Genomic DNA, 15873 nt, shown 5'->3' with positions numbered 1-15873 from the left:
CTCTTTGTTATTTAATCTCATCCTTTAATTCGTATGGGATTTAATCTTGCCACACAGCAAGATCTGCTGGACAAAGGTTGCAATTGCGTTTCTTTTTGCTTGAGGTACAAACACACCGAAAAACGACAGTTAAAACCGTATTTAGCATTTAGGGCATTTAATTTATGTAAAAGTAAACTGTTATCAAAGATACAGTAATTCATTTTTGTAAAGAGTTCCTGGAGTTGCAAGCCTTATTAAATCAACTGTTACCTTGTATCACGCAACCTCACTGTATTCTTTCTGGTGACACAGTTAGTCATATTAGAAGTAGTAGGAGTAGTATTGAAAAGCTGCAATGAAATATAAGCCAGCAAGAGTCACTCAGTGTGTCTGCCTGTGTTCAGATGATACGTTTTCTTGTCTCCAGCCTGCAGTGGCTCCTCATTGTTAGCTACTAATCAGTCACTTCAGCCCACATATACTTCTGCAATGTGCTAAACTCAACTTCTCATTGTCAACGTTGAGCTCACCTTCACAACACATGCTATTTACTTAATTTCTGCAGGTGTCACTCAGTTTGTGCACATGCCACTTCTTGAGCTTTTAAAAAAATCTCCTTAACACTCAGCCCTGCTTTGGGTTGCTAGGATAACAACGTGCACATTATTTCAGGTTTGATAACTCACGTCTGTAGCATATTCCTCACTATTATAATAACGATCAGAACTAGGAAACTTGTTGCCCCTGAGCTGGCACCTGTATATTCTGATGCGTACTCATACCTGTATATTCTGATGTGTACTCATACCTGTATATTCTGAGGCGTACTCATACCTGTATATTCTGATGCATACTCATTGCCTGTATATTCTGATGTGTACTCATACCTGTGTATTCTGATGCATACTCATACCTGTATATTCTGATGCATACTCATACCTGTATATTCTGATGCGTACTCATACCTGTATATTCTGATGCATACTCATACCTGTATATTCTGATGTGTACTCATACCTGTATATTCTGATGCATACTCATTGCCTGTATATTCTGATGTCTACTCATACCTGTATATTCTGATGCATACTCATACCTGTATATTCTGATTTGTACTCATACCTGTATATTCTGATGCGTACTCATACCTGTATATTCTGATTTGTACTCATACCTGTATAATCTGATGCGTACTCATACCTGTATATTCTGTGTACTCATTGCCTGCACACTGTTCTGTGGCATCTCCCACTTGTGCGTCGAATGAAACAACAGTGCATGAATATGTGGAATGGCTTGTTACTGTACCATGGTCAGGCGGGGGTAAGCATCACTGCTGAACGCACTGAGCTGTGTCTGTACCTTTAAACATCCCCAGACCCAGTGTTGTAAACATCACTGCTGAACGCACTGAGCTGTGTCTGTACCTTTAAACATCCCCAGACCCAGTGTTGTAAGCATCACTGCTGAACGCACTGAGCTGTGTCTGTACCTTTAACATCCCCAGACCCAGTGTTGTAAACATCACTGCTGAACGCACTGAGCTGTGTCTGTACCTTTAAACATCCCCAGACCCAGTGTTGTAAACATCACTGCTGAACGCACTGAGCTGTGTCTGTACCTTTAAACATCCCCAGACCCAGTGTTGTAAACATCACTGCTGAACGCACTGAGCTGTGTCTGTACCTTTAAACATCCCCAGACCCAGTGTTGTAAACATCACTGCTGAACACACTGAGCTGTGTCTGTACCTTTAAACATCCCCAGACCCAGTGTTGTAAACATCACTTCTGAACGCACTGAGCTGTGTCTGTACCTTTAAACATCCCCAGACCCAGTGTTGTAAACATCACTGCTGAACGCACTGAGCTGTGCCTGTACCTTTAAACATCCCCAGACCCAGTGTTGTAAACATCACTGCTGAACGCACTGAGCTGTGTCTGTACCTTTAAACATCCCCAGACCCAGTGTTGTAAACATCACTGCTGAACGCACTGAGCTGTGTCTGTACCTTTAAACATCCCCAGACCCAGTGTTGTAAACATCACTGCTGAACGCACTGAGCTGTGTCTGTACCTTTAAACATCCCCAGACCCAGTGTTGTAAACATCACTGCTGAACGCACTGAGCTGTGTCTGTACCTTTAACATCCCCAGACCCAGTGTTGTAAACATCACTGCTGAACGCACTGAGCTGTGTCTGTACCTTTAAACATCCCCAGACCCAGTGTTGTAAACATCACTGCTGAACGCACTGAGCTGTGTCTGTACCTTTAAACATCCCCAGACCCAGTGTTGTAAGCATGTGGCACACATTCGCTCGATTCGGTTCGATTGTGGAGCACGCAAGGACTGTTTCTTTTACACATCCAGTAGTCTGCTGGGATTTCTTTGATGATTCCGCAACCAATCCAGCTTTCATTTCAATACAGCTTCAAAACGCTTACCCAGAATTCTAATGGACGACTATAAGAAACTATAAGTCCAGTGGCCAAGAATTCACTGGAAAAAAGCAAAGCCCCTTTCTCACATTCACTGACTGGTAACCAAACAGTGCAGGTGAAACTGAGGACAGGTTTAACAAATACGGGAGCATAAACTACTCTGTCACTGCACTCACACCCGCAAGATACCTCAGTCAGTCCATTGCTAACGCATGGAGTTCTGCCCTCACAATCACAGAATTGTGTATCAGTATTAATGAATGGTAACTACAGTATAACTGCTTGTAGTTAATGCACCTGTATATTGAACTGTATCTGTTTTTACTGCATTTCATCACACATGTTTTAAAACACACATTATTAGTAGTCAGGACTCATGTACTGTTTGGAGATGTGCAAGAAGTAAAGCGTAACATCTTCGGGCTTACATCCTACAACTGTGACTGAGGAGTGTACCCAAAATAAGAATAAAACTAAATGCATTGTCTTGCTGCCAGCGATGGCCTTCCTTGCAAAAGGCTGTCAGCTGTGCTCTGCGCTGCTCCAGCCTGTGGCTGCTGACCCGGTAAGTCCTTCTCAATGCAAAGTTGCATTCTTTCCTGCTGTGAAGGACGGCTTTCCCACGCGGATTGAGGATGGACGTTGGTGCCGGACGGTTATGATTCTCTCATGGAACGCTGGTTAACCTGGCTGTGTGTTAGTGTACCCAGTCACTGAGCCAAGCATCATAGATACAAGAACACATCACTGCTAGGATGCCTATCCTGTGCCCCTTAGAACATAAGAAAGTAAGAAAGTTTACAAACGAGAGGAGGCCATTCGGCCCATCTTGCTCGTTTGGTTGTTAGTAGCTTATTGATCCCAAAATCTCATCAAGCAGCTTCTTGAAGGATCCCAGGGTGTCGGCTTCAACAACATTACTGGAAAGTTGATTCCAGACCCTCACGATTCTCTGTGTAAAAAAGTGCCTCCTATTTTCTGTTCTGAATACCCCTTTGTCTAATCTCCATTTGTGACCCCTGGTCCCTGTTTCTTTTTTCAGGTCAAAAAAGTCCCATGGGTCGACATTGTCAATACCTTTTAGAATTTTGAATGCTTGAATCAGGTCGCCGCGTAGTCTTCTTTGTTCAAGACTGAACAGATTCAATTCTTTTAATCTGTCTGCATATGACATGCCTTTTAAACCCGGAATAATTCTGGTCGCTCTTCATTGCACTCTTTCTAGAGCAGCAATGTCTTTTTTATAGCGAGGTGACCAGAGCTGAACACAATATTCAAGATGAGGTCTTACTAATGCATTGTACAGTTTCCTTGTCAGGAACTGATAATATACGGAACTGCACACTGCTCTGAAACTAATAAAGCAAGGCTGTCATGAAGAGCAAAGCAAATCAGAACTTTATCAAGTTCTAAATAGAAACCCTTTAGGTCTGTTTATTACAAGATTCAGCTTGGCCTTTTCAGAAAAGGAGAGTATTGAGAATGTGTTGATGAAAACCCACCACCATTGAGGAACCCTCTTTCCCTGGGATCAGTGGTCAAACTGGTCCCAGTGGTCTGGATCGAGTCTTATAGAATGAAGTAAATTAACCTTTCGAGAATACTAAGTCATAATGTGGAAATATGCCTAATGCCTTCACCGGTCCTGTCTGATCAGGTGGTGCAGGCTTTAATGAAACAAATTGCCGTGTGACTGGAGAGCTGGTGGGACTGATCTCACTGCTGAGTTTCATTTGTAATGCTCTGCTTGGAAAGCACTATAGCAACACATTGCATATTGCATTGTAAAGAGACACAAGGTGTGATAACATCAGGCTCTAGTAAAGTGCTATGTATCAGCTAGGGCCTGTAAAGTACAAGCTCAGTGAGAGAAGGGGCTCTGCTTTTTATTCTGGGCCTGTTCGCTTGCTGTGCCCTGGCGTCCATAGCGGGGTGTCAGAGGTAGAGAGAGAGGGCGCTCCTTCTTGACAGCTGACCTTTCCCTTGCTGTTCAGTAACATTTCCAAACCATTCAGCCACCGACAGGTGATCTTTCCAGGCCAAACCGCACTGCCAAGAAAGCAAAACAGAACAAAAAAAGAAGGGTGCAGGATATGCGCCACAAGAGCCCAGTGCAGCCAATGAGCTGCGGATTTCTGATATAGCATATATAAAACATCTATTAATATATTTTACAAATGCTTTATACATCACTTACCCCATTTATTCCTGAAATCTGTTTAAGTGACCTCTAACTATGCAGTAAACTACATTGGTCCCTTTAAAACCACTGTTGCAAACCGCCCTAGTCTGGTTTCATGGGAATCACTCTTAAAGAAAACGCACTTACGAACTTTGTGATAAATGCATGTAATCAGTAATTGTCTCTATTCTTGTTTGTAAGAAGATATCTGCGCCCTTTTAAGGGAAAGCATTACAGTTTGTCCCTGTGGATTGGATCATCTGGCTTGGATGCTGAGAGCAATCTGAGTTCATCCACAGCTTCCAACAGAAGAACTTCAATCACACTGTAAGAAGGGGAACATTTTGACACGATGCTCTTCGTTCATTTCTTCAGCTCACGTGTTTGTCTCTCTAGTTCTGATGGACTGTGTGAAGATTTGGGGGGTCTGTGCTGAGCTTGTGCCCTCGCTTGCTCGCTTATAGGGAGGAGATTAGAGGAGATTAAAAACCCAGGCAGTCTGCTACCGAGAGAGAGAGAGAGAGAGAGAGAGAGAGAGAGAGAGAGAGAGAGAGAGAGAGAGAGAGAGAGAGAGAGAGAGAGAGAGAGAGAGAGAGAGAGAGTGCCAGTGTGGCTGGGGTGGCATGCGCTTCAGGACAGTTAGATTAATGCTCCTTCAGATTGTGAAATTAATCCAATTAATCCAGTAACCAGACCGTAGCAATTCCAGTTTGGTGAGGTCAGTGCTGGGATAAAGCAGCCAATCTGTCTACAGCAGTGCTCTTCAAAGGTTTTTTTGTCACATATGTATATTTCTCAGAAGGCCAAGGGCAATATAATTTTTCTCTTGTGACAGTTAACTAAGTTACAGAATGTAAAATAAAATAACATTAAATTACAGATTTCTTAAAAGGAATAAAAGCAGGGACTGAGAGACGGAGAGAGCAAGTAGAGTATAATGACTTTAGCACTGCACCATTCATGATTAGGACAGCTTTGAGGGCTGTTAGTGTATTACTTTTTGATGGAAGATGGTATGATGCTGCAATACACACACATGCGTTACTGTATTTTATATAAGGTTACTTAATGAATTGCAGGGAGCTACCTGTGATCTGCGAGGAAGCACTGCCACCATGAGGCGATGATAGGAAATACAGGGCTAACTTCTATTTCTTTTCTGTTAAATACTCAACAATTTTGGTCCATGTTTACCTGTGTTGCAATAAGATACTTTTTTCAAAATGTAATTTTCTCAAAACTTAAAGCTGTGTCTGTACTCATTTTGGAGTGACGTTTAGTAAATATAAAATATTTAAAACCCACATTTTAGGGACTCAAGCCTTCTTGTTTCTCTCCAATAGGAGGTGCTAGTGTATCACAGTCAGATTCAGCAAGGGGCACAGGCTTTGACAAGTGAGAGGATAACAGCCACTCTGCTACTCCTAAGAACAGGCACTGTTCACTGCCTTTGTGAAATGCTTTCAGTATTTCTGTCGGGTAAACATTTTCAAGTCAAATCAGGTTACTTGTTTTTACACAATGATACTTCTGTTCTCATTTGCTGCAGCCAATGAAATCTGAGTGGAATCTTGGCAATGGTCGTGACTCTACCAGCCTGCCGCTCATCTACTTTGACAGGCTTGTGAGAGCTTCAGTGGCTCTGTTCTTGTAGTGAGTGAGGAGGCACTGCTGACCCATCCGATCATACCAGAAGCTTATTAAATGATATGATTGAAAAAGAAAATGCTCCATTAAAAAAGAAACCTGCATCTGTAGTGCTTTAATCCTTGAAGCCTCCAAACATTTAGATATTGCTGTGGATCCAAGCATAAGCCACAACAGCGAGAAAACTCCATCCTCCTGCACTGTCTGCACACAACTGTGTACATGTGAATTACATTACTTACAGGGATGTAGTGCAGTGTACAGTATTGCAAACACAGGTCTCTAATTGTGTACATGTTAATGACGTAGTGCATTACTTACAGGATGTAGTGCAGTGTACAGTATTGCAAACACAGGTCTCTAATTGTGTACATGTTAATGACGTAGTGCATTACTTACAGGGATGTAGTGCAGTGTACAGTATTGCAAACACAGGTCTCTAATTGTGTACATGTTAATGACGTAGTGCATTACTTACAGGGATGTAGTGCAGTACCGCAAACACAGGATTCTTGGTGCAAAGGTTGAACAAAGTGAAAAAGTGTATAGTATCTCAAACCCTATGATATAATTCTAGCAGCTTTTAAAAAGTACCAAATAACTGAAGTACCCTATACCTGATATTCAGTGCAACCTACGCTGTACACAAACAATACTCTGCTACTGCAGTAAGGTTTTCCATAGGAAATAAAGCCTCTGCCCTCTATGACCATGTGCTGTAATACAAGCATTTTATGATAATCGTTTTAGTCTATTTATTAGCAGCAACTTAAAAGCATAAATAGGTATTATTGTCACAGTTGGCTGATTGTTTGGTTCAGTGTTTGCAAATACTTATCGTATGTTGTTGTCCGTCACTCAGTACCTTAACTCTCCTGGGCCCATTGCACAGTACATCGCAACTGACCTCATCGCAGTCATGCTTCATTTCCAATCATACACCAGGACTTACACAAACTTTGAACACTTTATTGTTGGAAATCTGGAGCTGAACCTTTGAGGAGAATGCAATGGGATATTCACCAGAACAAAGATGTCAGATCACTTTGTGCTTTAATTAGACTTCTAAAAGGAAAACTTCTAATTAGTCCCATAGGCCAGGATGAAATACTTAAAAAGTTGTCTTTTTATTTACACCTCTGTGGCAGCATATAACCTAGAAACATCAGGGCAGGGCAGAGCGGAGGGGTACAGGGAGCTGTTGGGAAAGCAGTCTCCAGCTTCACCTCGTCCCTCTATTAATCAGTTCTGTTTCATTTCCAGGAGGTCTTGTGTGAAGAAAGGTCCTGCCCACTCTCTTCACCCCCATGCGAAGATATTGTGTGTGTGACAGAGAGAGAAAGAGGACCCAAGGCCACACAGGGAATGCCAGTCTCTAGAAGGCCAGTTTCTTCATGAGCAGGTAGACTCGGGAGTCCACCTCGAACCCGTGCAGGTTGTTGGCATCGCCCTGCAGTCGCATCAGGAGACCCCCATAGGAGACATAGGCAGAGCTGTGAGGAGAGACACACAGCTTATTAGGAGGAGAGCCAGCATGCGTATACATGCGTGTGTAAATGTGTATTTGTTAGACAGACATTTTTGTCACTACTTTTGTCACTGCCAGGTAATACAAGAAAGCCACTGAGGGTAGTCTCTTGTAAGCTAGTGTCTTCTGGCAAAGAGTTACTGTATGACCATTCAAATAGGTGCAATCGCTTCTGTAACTGGAGTGTGTTTATTCACGAGATGTGGTCCTTATCAATGCTGCTATCACACTGCAACATGCTGGTGTACTGTATAGCAATAAAGAAGTCTTTCTCCCCAAGTCTTGTATCTGCACTTTTTCATAGATGCATGTCAGCTGTGGAAGACGCTAGATTCTGAAGCAGGTGAAACCAATGTATAAAGCCATAAGCCTATCTCCTGCTGACCCATTCACTTTATTCTTTGTGTCTGTCTTTGGCTTTGCAGCAGAGAGAGGGGCTGATACTCACAGGCGTGTTGCAGCTTCCGTCGAGGTCTCATCGCCTTCGATCTTATACACCTTCCCATACATCACGTAATCAAACTGGTCCGCCCTGCGCTCCGAATACAATGCTGTGGGGTTAGTGCGCTCGATATCCAATTAAAAGTTATACCACGCTGTCCAGCATTAAGGATTTACACAGAACCCCACGAAACACTGTTTTATTCTGAGCGTGCATTGCTCATCAGGCACACACAAGTCCAAACCTGCTTTCGATATTAAAATACTGAAACGGTTTTGTTGCACAGAGCAGGATTTAGGTTACGAAACAGAATCTAGCCACAAGGTCCCACTGCCTCCCAGTCCCCCAACTCAAGTTTCAAGGGGTACCTCGAGGGCCGGTCATCAGTGGGGTTGTATTCTCCATCATCAGGGGTGCCGTCTTCGTAGAGAGTACTAGCAATCACCAGGCGGAACTTGTCTCCTGAGAGACAGACGCAGTGTTAACAGAATTCTTGGTAGAGTTAGGGTTAGGGTTAACAGGTAAATGTCTTTGGGTCACAGTGCCTCTGTCTCTTACCCAAGTCAACGGGGTAGATCTGGATGTTGATGTCAAGGATCAGGTCCATCTTGAAGGACTCGCTTTCACAGTGCAGCCGCGAAACTGAGAAACAGAATCAGCTGCTTATCAACACTGAGGGAGAGGTGCAGCGCTCAGCACAGTGGAGACTCTTACCTCTCTCACACAGAACCTTGACTCACCTCTCAAAGATCCTCGACTCTCACCTCTCTCAAACAGGCTCGACTCTCACCTCTCTCAAACAGCCTCGACTCTCACCTCTCTCAAACAGGCTCGACTCTCACCTCTCTCAAACAGCCTCGACTCTCACCTCTCTCAAACAGACTCGACTATCACCTCTCTCAAACAGACTCGACTCTCACCTCTCTCAAACAGACTCGACTCTCACCTCTCTCAAACAGCCTCGACTCTCACCTCTCTCAAACTTCATCCCATCTGGGTCAATGTCCTTCACGTCAAAGATATCCTCAAACAGGATTCCTGCCATGTCCGCTCAGTCTGTGGAGAGAAGGACCTGTTTAAACAGTTCCAATCATCGGGACCTCAAATATTATCCACTTACTTCCAATGCGGAATGACTGGGTGTGACACTTTCTCATTTCACCCATGAAAATAGGTTTCTAGTGATGGGCTGCCAAAGACAACATTACATTTAATATTATACCAGTACTGGCAGTCACATTTCAGGAAACCCATTCATTCAGCAATGGTAATGAATGGATTGTCTTTGGGCTTGCACTGCTTTTGGGAGATGGCTTGTCCTAAAATTCCTGACCCCTAGTTCTTCTACAAATCATGTGTTGCTTCCAGAATTTTTACCTGTAGTGCATGTATGTATATGTATGTATGTATGTATGATATAGGTGATTTGTGTTTAAAAGAAAAAAAAAAAACACATCCCATCAATGTAGTGAAGGGTTACTGTATTTAAAAAATAAATATAAAAAACATGTATTGGAGTTCATTAAAAAAAAAAAAAAAAATGTCAAAAGACCTCATATAGATTGTCATAAATAAATAAATTAAATATTATGAAGAAGAACATACTAGAATAGTCACTTTGTTCGGGAGAATTGGAAACTGCAGTTATTAAATACGGTTACTTACACTGCTGTAGTTCAACAACACAGTACCAGCTTCCTTTCACGATCAAAGCGGTGCAAATTGCATTTCTTTATGAATGTGATATAAAACACAAAAATGCATATATCTTACGGCGGGTAAGGTTTACTGTTCTGGTTAACGAGTCAAAAATGCAACCCGAAATACTAGCGTACCGTACGCTTTGTGCCTTTGTCGCTGGGTTCGACAAGAGCAAAACAATAAATACATGAACAAATACAAGTCCTGGTGAATGTACCTTGCTTCGTCTATATCCCAGCTCTTCGTCGATATAATGGTACATCAATCCTGCAGGATCTACTGAACAATTTTCATCAGTCACCCCTCCACCCCAACGTGAGCAACCGCTGACCTCTCAACTCTCCCCGGGCGGCCTAGCTTCTGTTTCCGGGTGTAGTCTGAAAGTGAAGCCGCCTTCGCTATCTTTAGTTCAGGAAGATTTGCCCCAAAGAGGTAAAAATGTGTATTGCCGAAACACATGCAAGACTAGACTGAAATAGGCAGGCTTTTCTTACTAAAATAAACAAACAAAACACAGACCCTCACTGTTACAAACTATAACCCAATGTTTAAAATTATCAGTACATCACACCATTTATGTTTGACCACCAACGGGCTAGGCTTGTCCAAAGACAGAAGATAGCCCGAGCAGGGCTGTGTTGTTTCTATAGCGACTGTTCGTCGGTTGCTGTGACAGCACTGGGCTGGTTTGGTGCTTTGCTCAGGTGATGAAGCGGAGCTGTGTTTTGCGATGGCTCTGGTACAATAGCCAGGTCGTGCTGATGAAGTGGTTTTTGCTGTTTTGTACAGCTGTCCCGATGCACGCTTTGTACTGACTGGACTGTGCACAGCTGACTGCCCCACTGTCCTGGCAAACAAAGCCTCTCTGGTCAGTACAGACAGTAGTCGATGTGCTTAGCTGTCGCAGGTTCTGACCGTTTCCCCTTTGCAGAAACTAATTCATGAATTAAGCGTAAGGTGTATCGTACCCGAGGTCTGTTCCCAGAAGTTTGACTCTCCTGCCAAATCGGGAGGACCTGCTGAACTATCCGGATCTCTGATGCCAGGGAGATGGAGAGGGAGAAACCGGCTACAACACCCAGTTTGTTAGTACCGTAACAGTTTAATATTAATTACAGTATAATGTGTAATGAATTCGTATTTGTTATTTTTTATGTGTCTTATTTTTATTTTACCGACTTAAACGGTATTGCACTACTGTTACTATGAGTTATTTCTTGTTTTAAATTAGTATTATTATGTTCATATATGGTACGTTATGTGTGGTCTGTAATACAGTTCATCTGTCTGTTTGCCTGCATCTCAATTCGAAGAGTATACTACTGTGTGTGTGTGTGTGTATATATATATATATATATATATATATATATATATATATATATATATATATAAATTTGAATTATTTGAACTTAAACCAAGATCATGATGTAGACATAATATCGGTTTGTGTCGACCAGTCCGGTCGAGTAATTATATTTATGTTAGAGAAGTATTAAAAACGTTTACTATGTTTCGTATAAGTTTATCCAAGTCAGAGTTCTGTATTGTTTTTTTTTTTTTTTTTAATCAGTATACCAACACAGTGAGAAGAAGCAGCACCCATTCATCCTCAATATAAATCATGAAACAGGTTTTCAGGACCTATAATCTAGCCTACAGTCAATGCTTTCTCTGACTCAATCTAACCTGCCTGGTATCAAATCCATATTTCTATGGTGTATAGTCTAGTAGTCCAGGTGACAGCTTGGTGACCATTAAAGAATAAAACCCTTGTTGCTTTGCTGTATAATCTGTCCGCAGTCCTCTCTACCTCTGTTTTTGTCCCCCTGCACAGCTCCAGAAAAAGTCTGTTTCCGCATGTGCTAAGTGCCATTGTCTGGTTCTTGGTCCACTTTTCACTTTTTTTTTTTTGCTGACATTAAAAAGGCAGGCATTGTCTCTCTCTCTCTGTAGCTCTCCAGCAAACTCTGGACACACTGGCATTGAGACTGGCCCTTTCAGAGAGGGTCTGTTCCTCTCAATGAGAAGGTAGGGCTTTTAAACACAGAGACAGAGCAGCTTCTTTCAGAGACCCTGCTCAGCACACTGAAGGTGAGGCGCTAACACCACAGAATACACAGTCTGTGCTGGTGACAGCCTAACACTGCCACCCATGATCGTACGCTATTTGGGTTAAGGATGCTGTCTACATGCTACCAGCAGTATCCCTGCAATAAAGATCAGGTGCCAACAGCACAGCTGGAACTGTGTTTCTGTCCTGCCCTGTCGCAAAATTTTGCTCGTCACTATTAGAAAGTTGGTTGGTCTGGCCGTGTGTCTGTCTGTGCAGCCTGCCTCTCTAGCCTCGTCTTGTCTTAGTTCTGTTAACCCCTTGTTGTCTCGTCTCCTGCAGAGAGTGACGCGCAGCATGTTTGTGCATAGAGACGGCTTTATGAAGCGTACAGGAGAGACAGAGGAATTGCCACGGTGAGTCTGTACAAACCTTGTACTGCTATTAATCTGTCACCCCTTTACTGACTTAGAGGTGCACGCTGTTCAGAGGCATCCTGCTGGTTCAGATCTAGACACAGAATCAAACAAATAGAGAGACTATTTAATCAAGATGCAGACATGTGGTTTATGGTTTTTGCAAAATTCACGTTTTTCTCCCCAATTCGGTTTCTGCACTTCCTGAGTTTGTTGGCTGTTGTCACTTTAAATCCTGTGCATGTGTATGTGTCGAGGTCTTTGGCAATGACTAGCTAGCTATATTTAGCTGGGACTGCGGAGAGGCAGAGGGACTGAGGGCCTCACCCAGGGGTAGGGATCCTTACAGAAACAGTATTACCTGTCAGAAAGAGACTGAAGCAGCAGGCTGGTGTTTTCCTGGAAAGAACTAACGGTGCTTCTCTTGCCCAGTGGATCTGCAGTCATTGTATGTGCCGGGGCTCCAGCTCTTGAACGAGTGTCTCCAGTCTGTAAGTCCCAGGGAGCTGTCCACCCAGGCTGTGGAATGATTTGTTCTGTAAGCTGCTTCGTTTACGATTAAGAAAGCACTCCTGTTTTTTGTTCTAATTAGCCTTCTATTGTGCAGCCACTGTTACATGCGGCTACATACACACATTATACAAACCAGATTTCAGTTGAGAAAGGCAAGTCTTGCATAAGACAATTCATTGGGCCTTGCTGATCTAGTTGCTCAATGATTCGTGGTACTTCTCCTACCTTCCTTGCATTCTTACAGTATAATCTGTACGCTCTGTAACACAGACCACAGCCAGTACCACTCCTGTACAACTTCACCGAAAACAGTGGCTCTGTAAACTCTGCAGTTCCCTTCCCGGCCTGCGGGGGAGCTGTGTGTATTCTTGATTCCCGATTCTCTTGTCCGCTCCATTGCAGATGGCCTCCAATGATAACTTCACTGCTGAAAACCCTGGGAACCCCCAGCCCGGGGACCTGATTGAGATCTTCCGGCCGGCCTATCAGCACTGGGCACTGTACCTGGGGGACAGCTATGTCATCAACATCACGCCTGTGGGTGAGTGCGGAGTCTTGAGTGAGAGCAAGGTTAGAGCAAGGGAGTGGCTACAGATAAAAGTACCTTGATGATCGTTAGACACTGGAGCTTTAAACACTCAATTATAAAAGCAGAGGAAGGTTAGCTGGTTCACCTCCTGCCCCTTGGCCACCGCTGGTCAGGTGCTCAATGCAGGCAGAGACTTCTCAGGTTGGTAACAGGATAGAAATGTGGAGGTCAAACTGATAGAAAGTTAAAGACACTTGTCGAAATGTTTATCTTGCAGACTAGAAAGCTGAACTCCTAAATGCTTGAATTACTTCGTTCCTGTCCTGTCTCGTAGACGAAGGCCAGGCTGCTCCTTTCTCCAGCGCCAAGTCTGTGTTCAGTAGGAAGGCCCTGGTGCGCATGCAGCTCCTGAAGGAAGTGGTCGGCAGCGACTCGTATCAAATCAACAACAAGTACGACGACAAGTACACGCCTCTGCCTATCTGTGACATCATTGCCTGGGCAGAGTTCCTCATTGGACAGGAGGTGTCGTATGACCTGCTCGGCAACAACTGCGAGCACTTCGTCACCCTGCTGCGCTACGGGGAGGGCGTGTCTGACCAGGCAAGAACAAGACTGTCTGATTGGGTGCTCCACAGGCAGCTCTCCAGCTGTGAATTCATGGGTTATACCTGGAATCTTCCAGAGAAACGTAGAAAATGACATTTCTTTGTGTAGCCCTAGCAGTTCCATATATATATATGTATGTATATGTATCTCAGATATCTCACTATTTCCCTCCTAGGCATCACGGGCAATCGGGGCAATCAGCTTTGCTTCGGCGGCTGCCAGTGCTGTCTCCCTGCTGGGGCTGCTCCACACCCGATCCAGACAGAGGCACTTCTGAGAGGAACAGACCCCACTGGAGTGAGGGTACAGTGGTCAGAGCTCAGGACTGGGAACCAGCTCAACGACACAGTCCTGGAATCCACGGGAAGCCATTACTGCGTTTACATGCGCAAGGAATCAACCCTTTTGCAATTGATCCTTTTCGGATCCAAAAACAAATGTTCAGAGTTTACTTGCTAAACTCAGTCATGTTTAAATTAATAGGTCCTTCTGAACCTCTTCCAGCTACCCAATTTCAGCTCAAAACTGCAGGATATATAGATAGAAAATATCTGATTAGATTCCCGTGCATTTAAACAAGGCAAATGTGCAGTGTCCCTCCTAGCCTGCAGTGAAGTATGCACATGGCTGTTGTAAAGTGAGAATGCAGGCAGTTTTAAACCAGTTTCTTAATTTACTGACCCTAGTGTCTGTACAATACACACCTGTGAGTGAGAGTGTGTGTGTGTGTGTGCTAATGGAGTGTATGATTTAATTAAAGCTGTCACGCCAGTGCACACGTTTGTTAAGTGTTTTGTTAAGAAACGAACCAGGGCAAACTTTGCAAAAACTTAGTAAATGTGCCTGTGTTTTTGGTGGCGCACCGTGGCCTGCGCGACCACAGTGTGCTCCAGTCTTAAGGGGCGTGGACTAGAGAGACCTGTTTATTCAGAATGAGGCCAGGTTCACCATATGACAGTCACACAGTATAAGTTACTGCTGGAAAGGCATTCTGTGTTTTTAACTTGATGCTGATGCACTGAAGGACTTCAAGTGGGTCAGGCCTCAGAGGGTTAATAATGTATTTATCAGGTTTGTTCAGGTTTGTATTTTCTATTATGTGATAAGACCTCCTATTTCCTGAAATAAACACTCACGGATTGCTTTCCATCCCAGATCTTGACTGTTATATTAACATATGAACTCAACTGTTCTGAATACTGATGCAACCAAACCTCTGATTTTAAATTTGCAGTGGTTTTTATTACATTTTTTAATCAAAAAGGCTTATTGGAACATTGTGATTGTCAGATATTGCTGTGAATTGTAAAAGGTATAACACATACCAAGGGCGTCTGACTTTTGGGTGAATTTTTTTTCCAAATTTAGGCGAATGAATTATAGGTAGAATTATTTAATGAAAAAATCAGATGACATTTTTTTAATATATTATAATAAGGTAATAAAATAATAATAAATAAATATGCGGGTAGAAATAGGGTTTTATTGAGAAAAAAATTAACAAATGCTTAAGCACAAAGTGTTGACAACAAGGTTGTCCTCAACAATTTAAATCCCCAGCATATGTATATTTCTACTCATTGGGTTTGGCAAACTTTTGATGACCTCTATCTCTTTCTTTGTCTCTCTCACACACACATACTGTATATGGAGGCATTTCTCCATTCTAGTCGAGTTTTATTTTGTAGTGGAGTTGCAAGTATAATTGCACATACAACATACGGGAAAACTAAACAACTTTACTCCATGCTGTTTTACAAAGAGAAACGATCGACTGTTACATCTAAATGCTCTTGGCTTAAAAACAGACTCATAAAACAAATAACTGGGA

The 15873-nt window shown here is 43.0% G+C and overlaps 2 protein-coding genes across 3 annotated transcripts; one reads left to right on the top strand and one right to left on the bottom strand.

The window, feature by feature from the left end:
- Nucleotides 1–7209: 7209 nt before the first annotated feature.
- Nucleotides 7210–10246, bottom strand: LOC121326345 (DNA-directed RNA polymerases I, II, and III subunit RPABC3). The gene is made up of 6 exons (XM_041269574.1): nucleotides 10143–10246; nucleotides 9197–9280; nucleotides 8783–8866; nucleotides 8593–8686; nucleotides 8231–8314; nucleotides 7210–7747 (listed from the first exon to the last, which is right to left on the bottom strand). Exons 2-6 carry the CDS (start codon nucleotides 9267–9269, stop codon nucleotides 7630–7632), a joined length of 453 nt encoding a protein of 150 aa, XP_041125508.1. The 5' UTR covers nucleotides 9270–9280; nucleotides 10143–10246; the 3' UTR covers nucleotides 7210–7629.
- Nucleotides 10247–10500: 254 nt separating this feature from the next.
- On the top strand, nucleotides 10501–15464 carry plaat1 (phospholipase A and acyltransferase 1). 2 transcript variants are annotated; one of them, XM_041269573.1, is made up of 5 exons: nucleotides 10501–11010; nucleotides 12318–12391; nucleotides 13307–13445; nucleotides 13768–14036; nucleotides 14218–15464. In XM_041269573.1, exons 3-5 carry the CDS (start codon nucleotides 13307–13309, stop codon nucleotides 14317–14319), a joined length of 510 nt encoding a protein of 169 aa, XP_041125507.1. In that variant the 5' UTR covers nucleotides 10501–11010; nucleotides 12318–12391; the 3' UTR covers nucleotides 14320–15464. The 2 variants fall into 2 exon arrangements, with proteins under 2 accessions (XP_041125507.1, XP_041125506.1); XM_041269572.1 differs by lacking the exons at nucleotides 10501–11010; nucleotides 12318–12391 and adding an exon at nucleotides 12673–12882.
- The last annotated feature ends 409 nt before the right edge of the window (nucleotides 15465–15873 follow it).

This window comes from Polyodon spathula, chromosome 14 (genome assembly GCF_017654505.1).
Source record: "Polyodon spathula isolate WHYD16114869_AA chromosome 14, ASM1765450v1, whole genome shotgun sequence".
Taxonomy (NCBI): domain Eukaryota; kingdom Metazoa; phylum Chordata; class Actinopteri; order Acipenseriformes; family Polyodontidae; genus Polyodon; species Polyodon spathula.
This window is presented reverse-complemented; position numbering and strand designations above follow the sequence as displayed.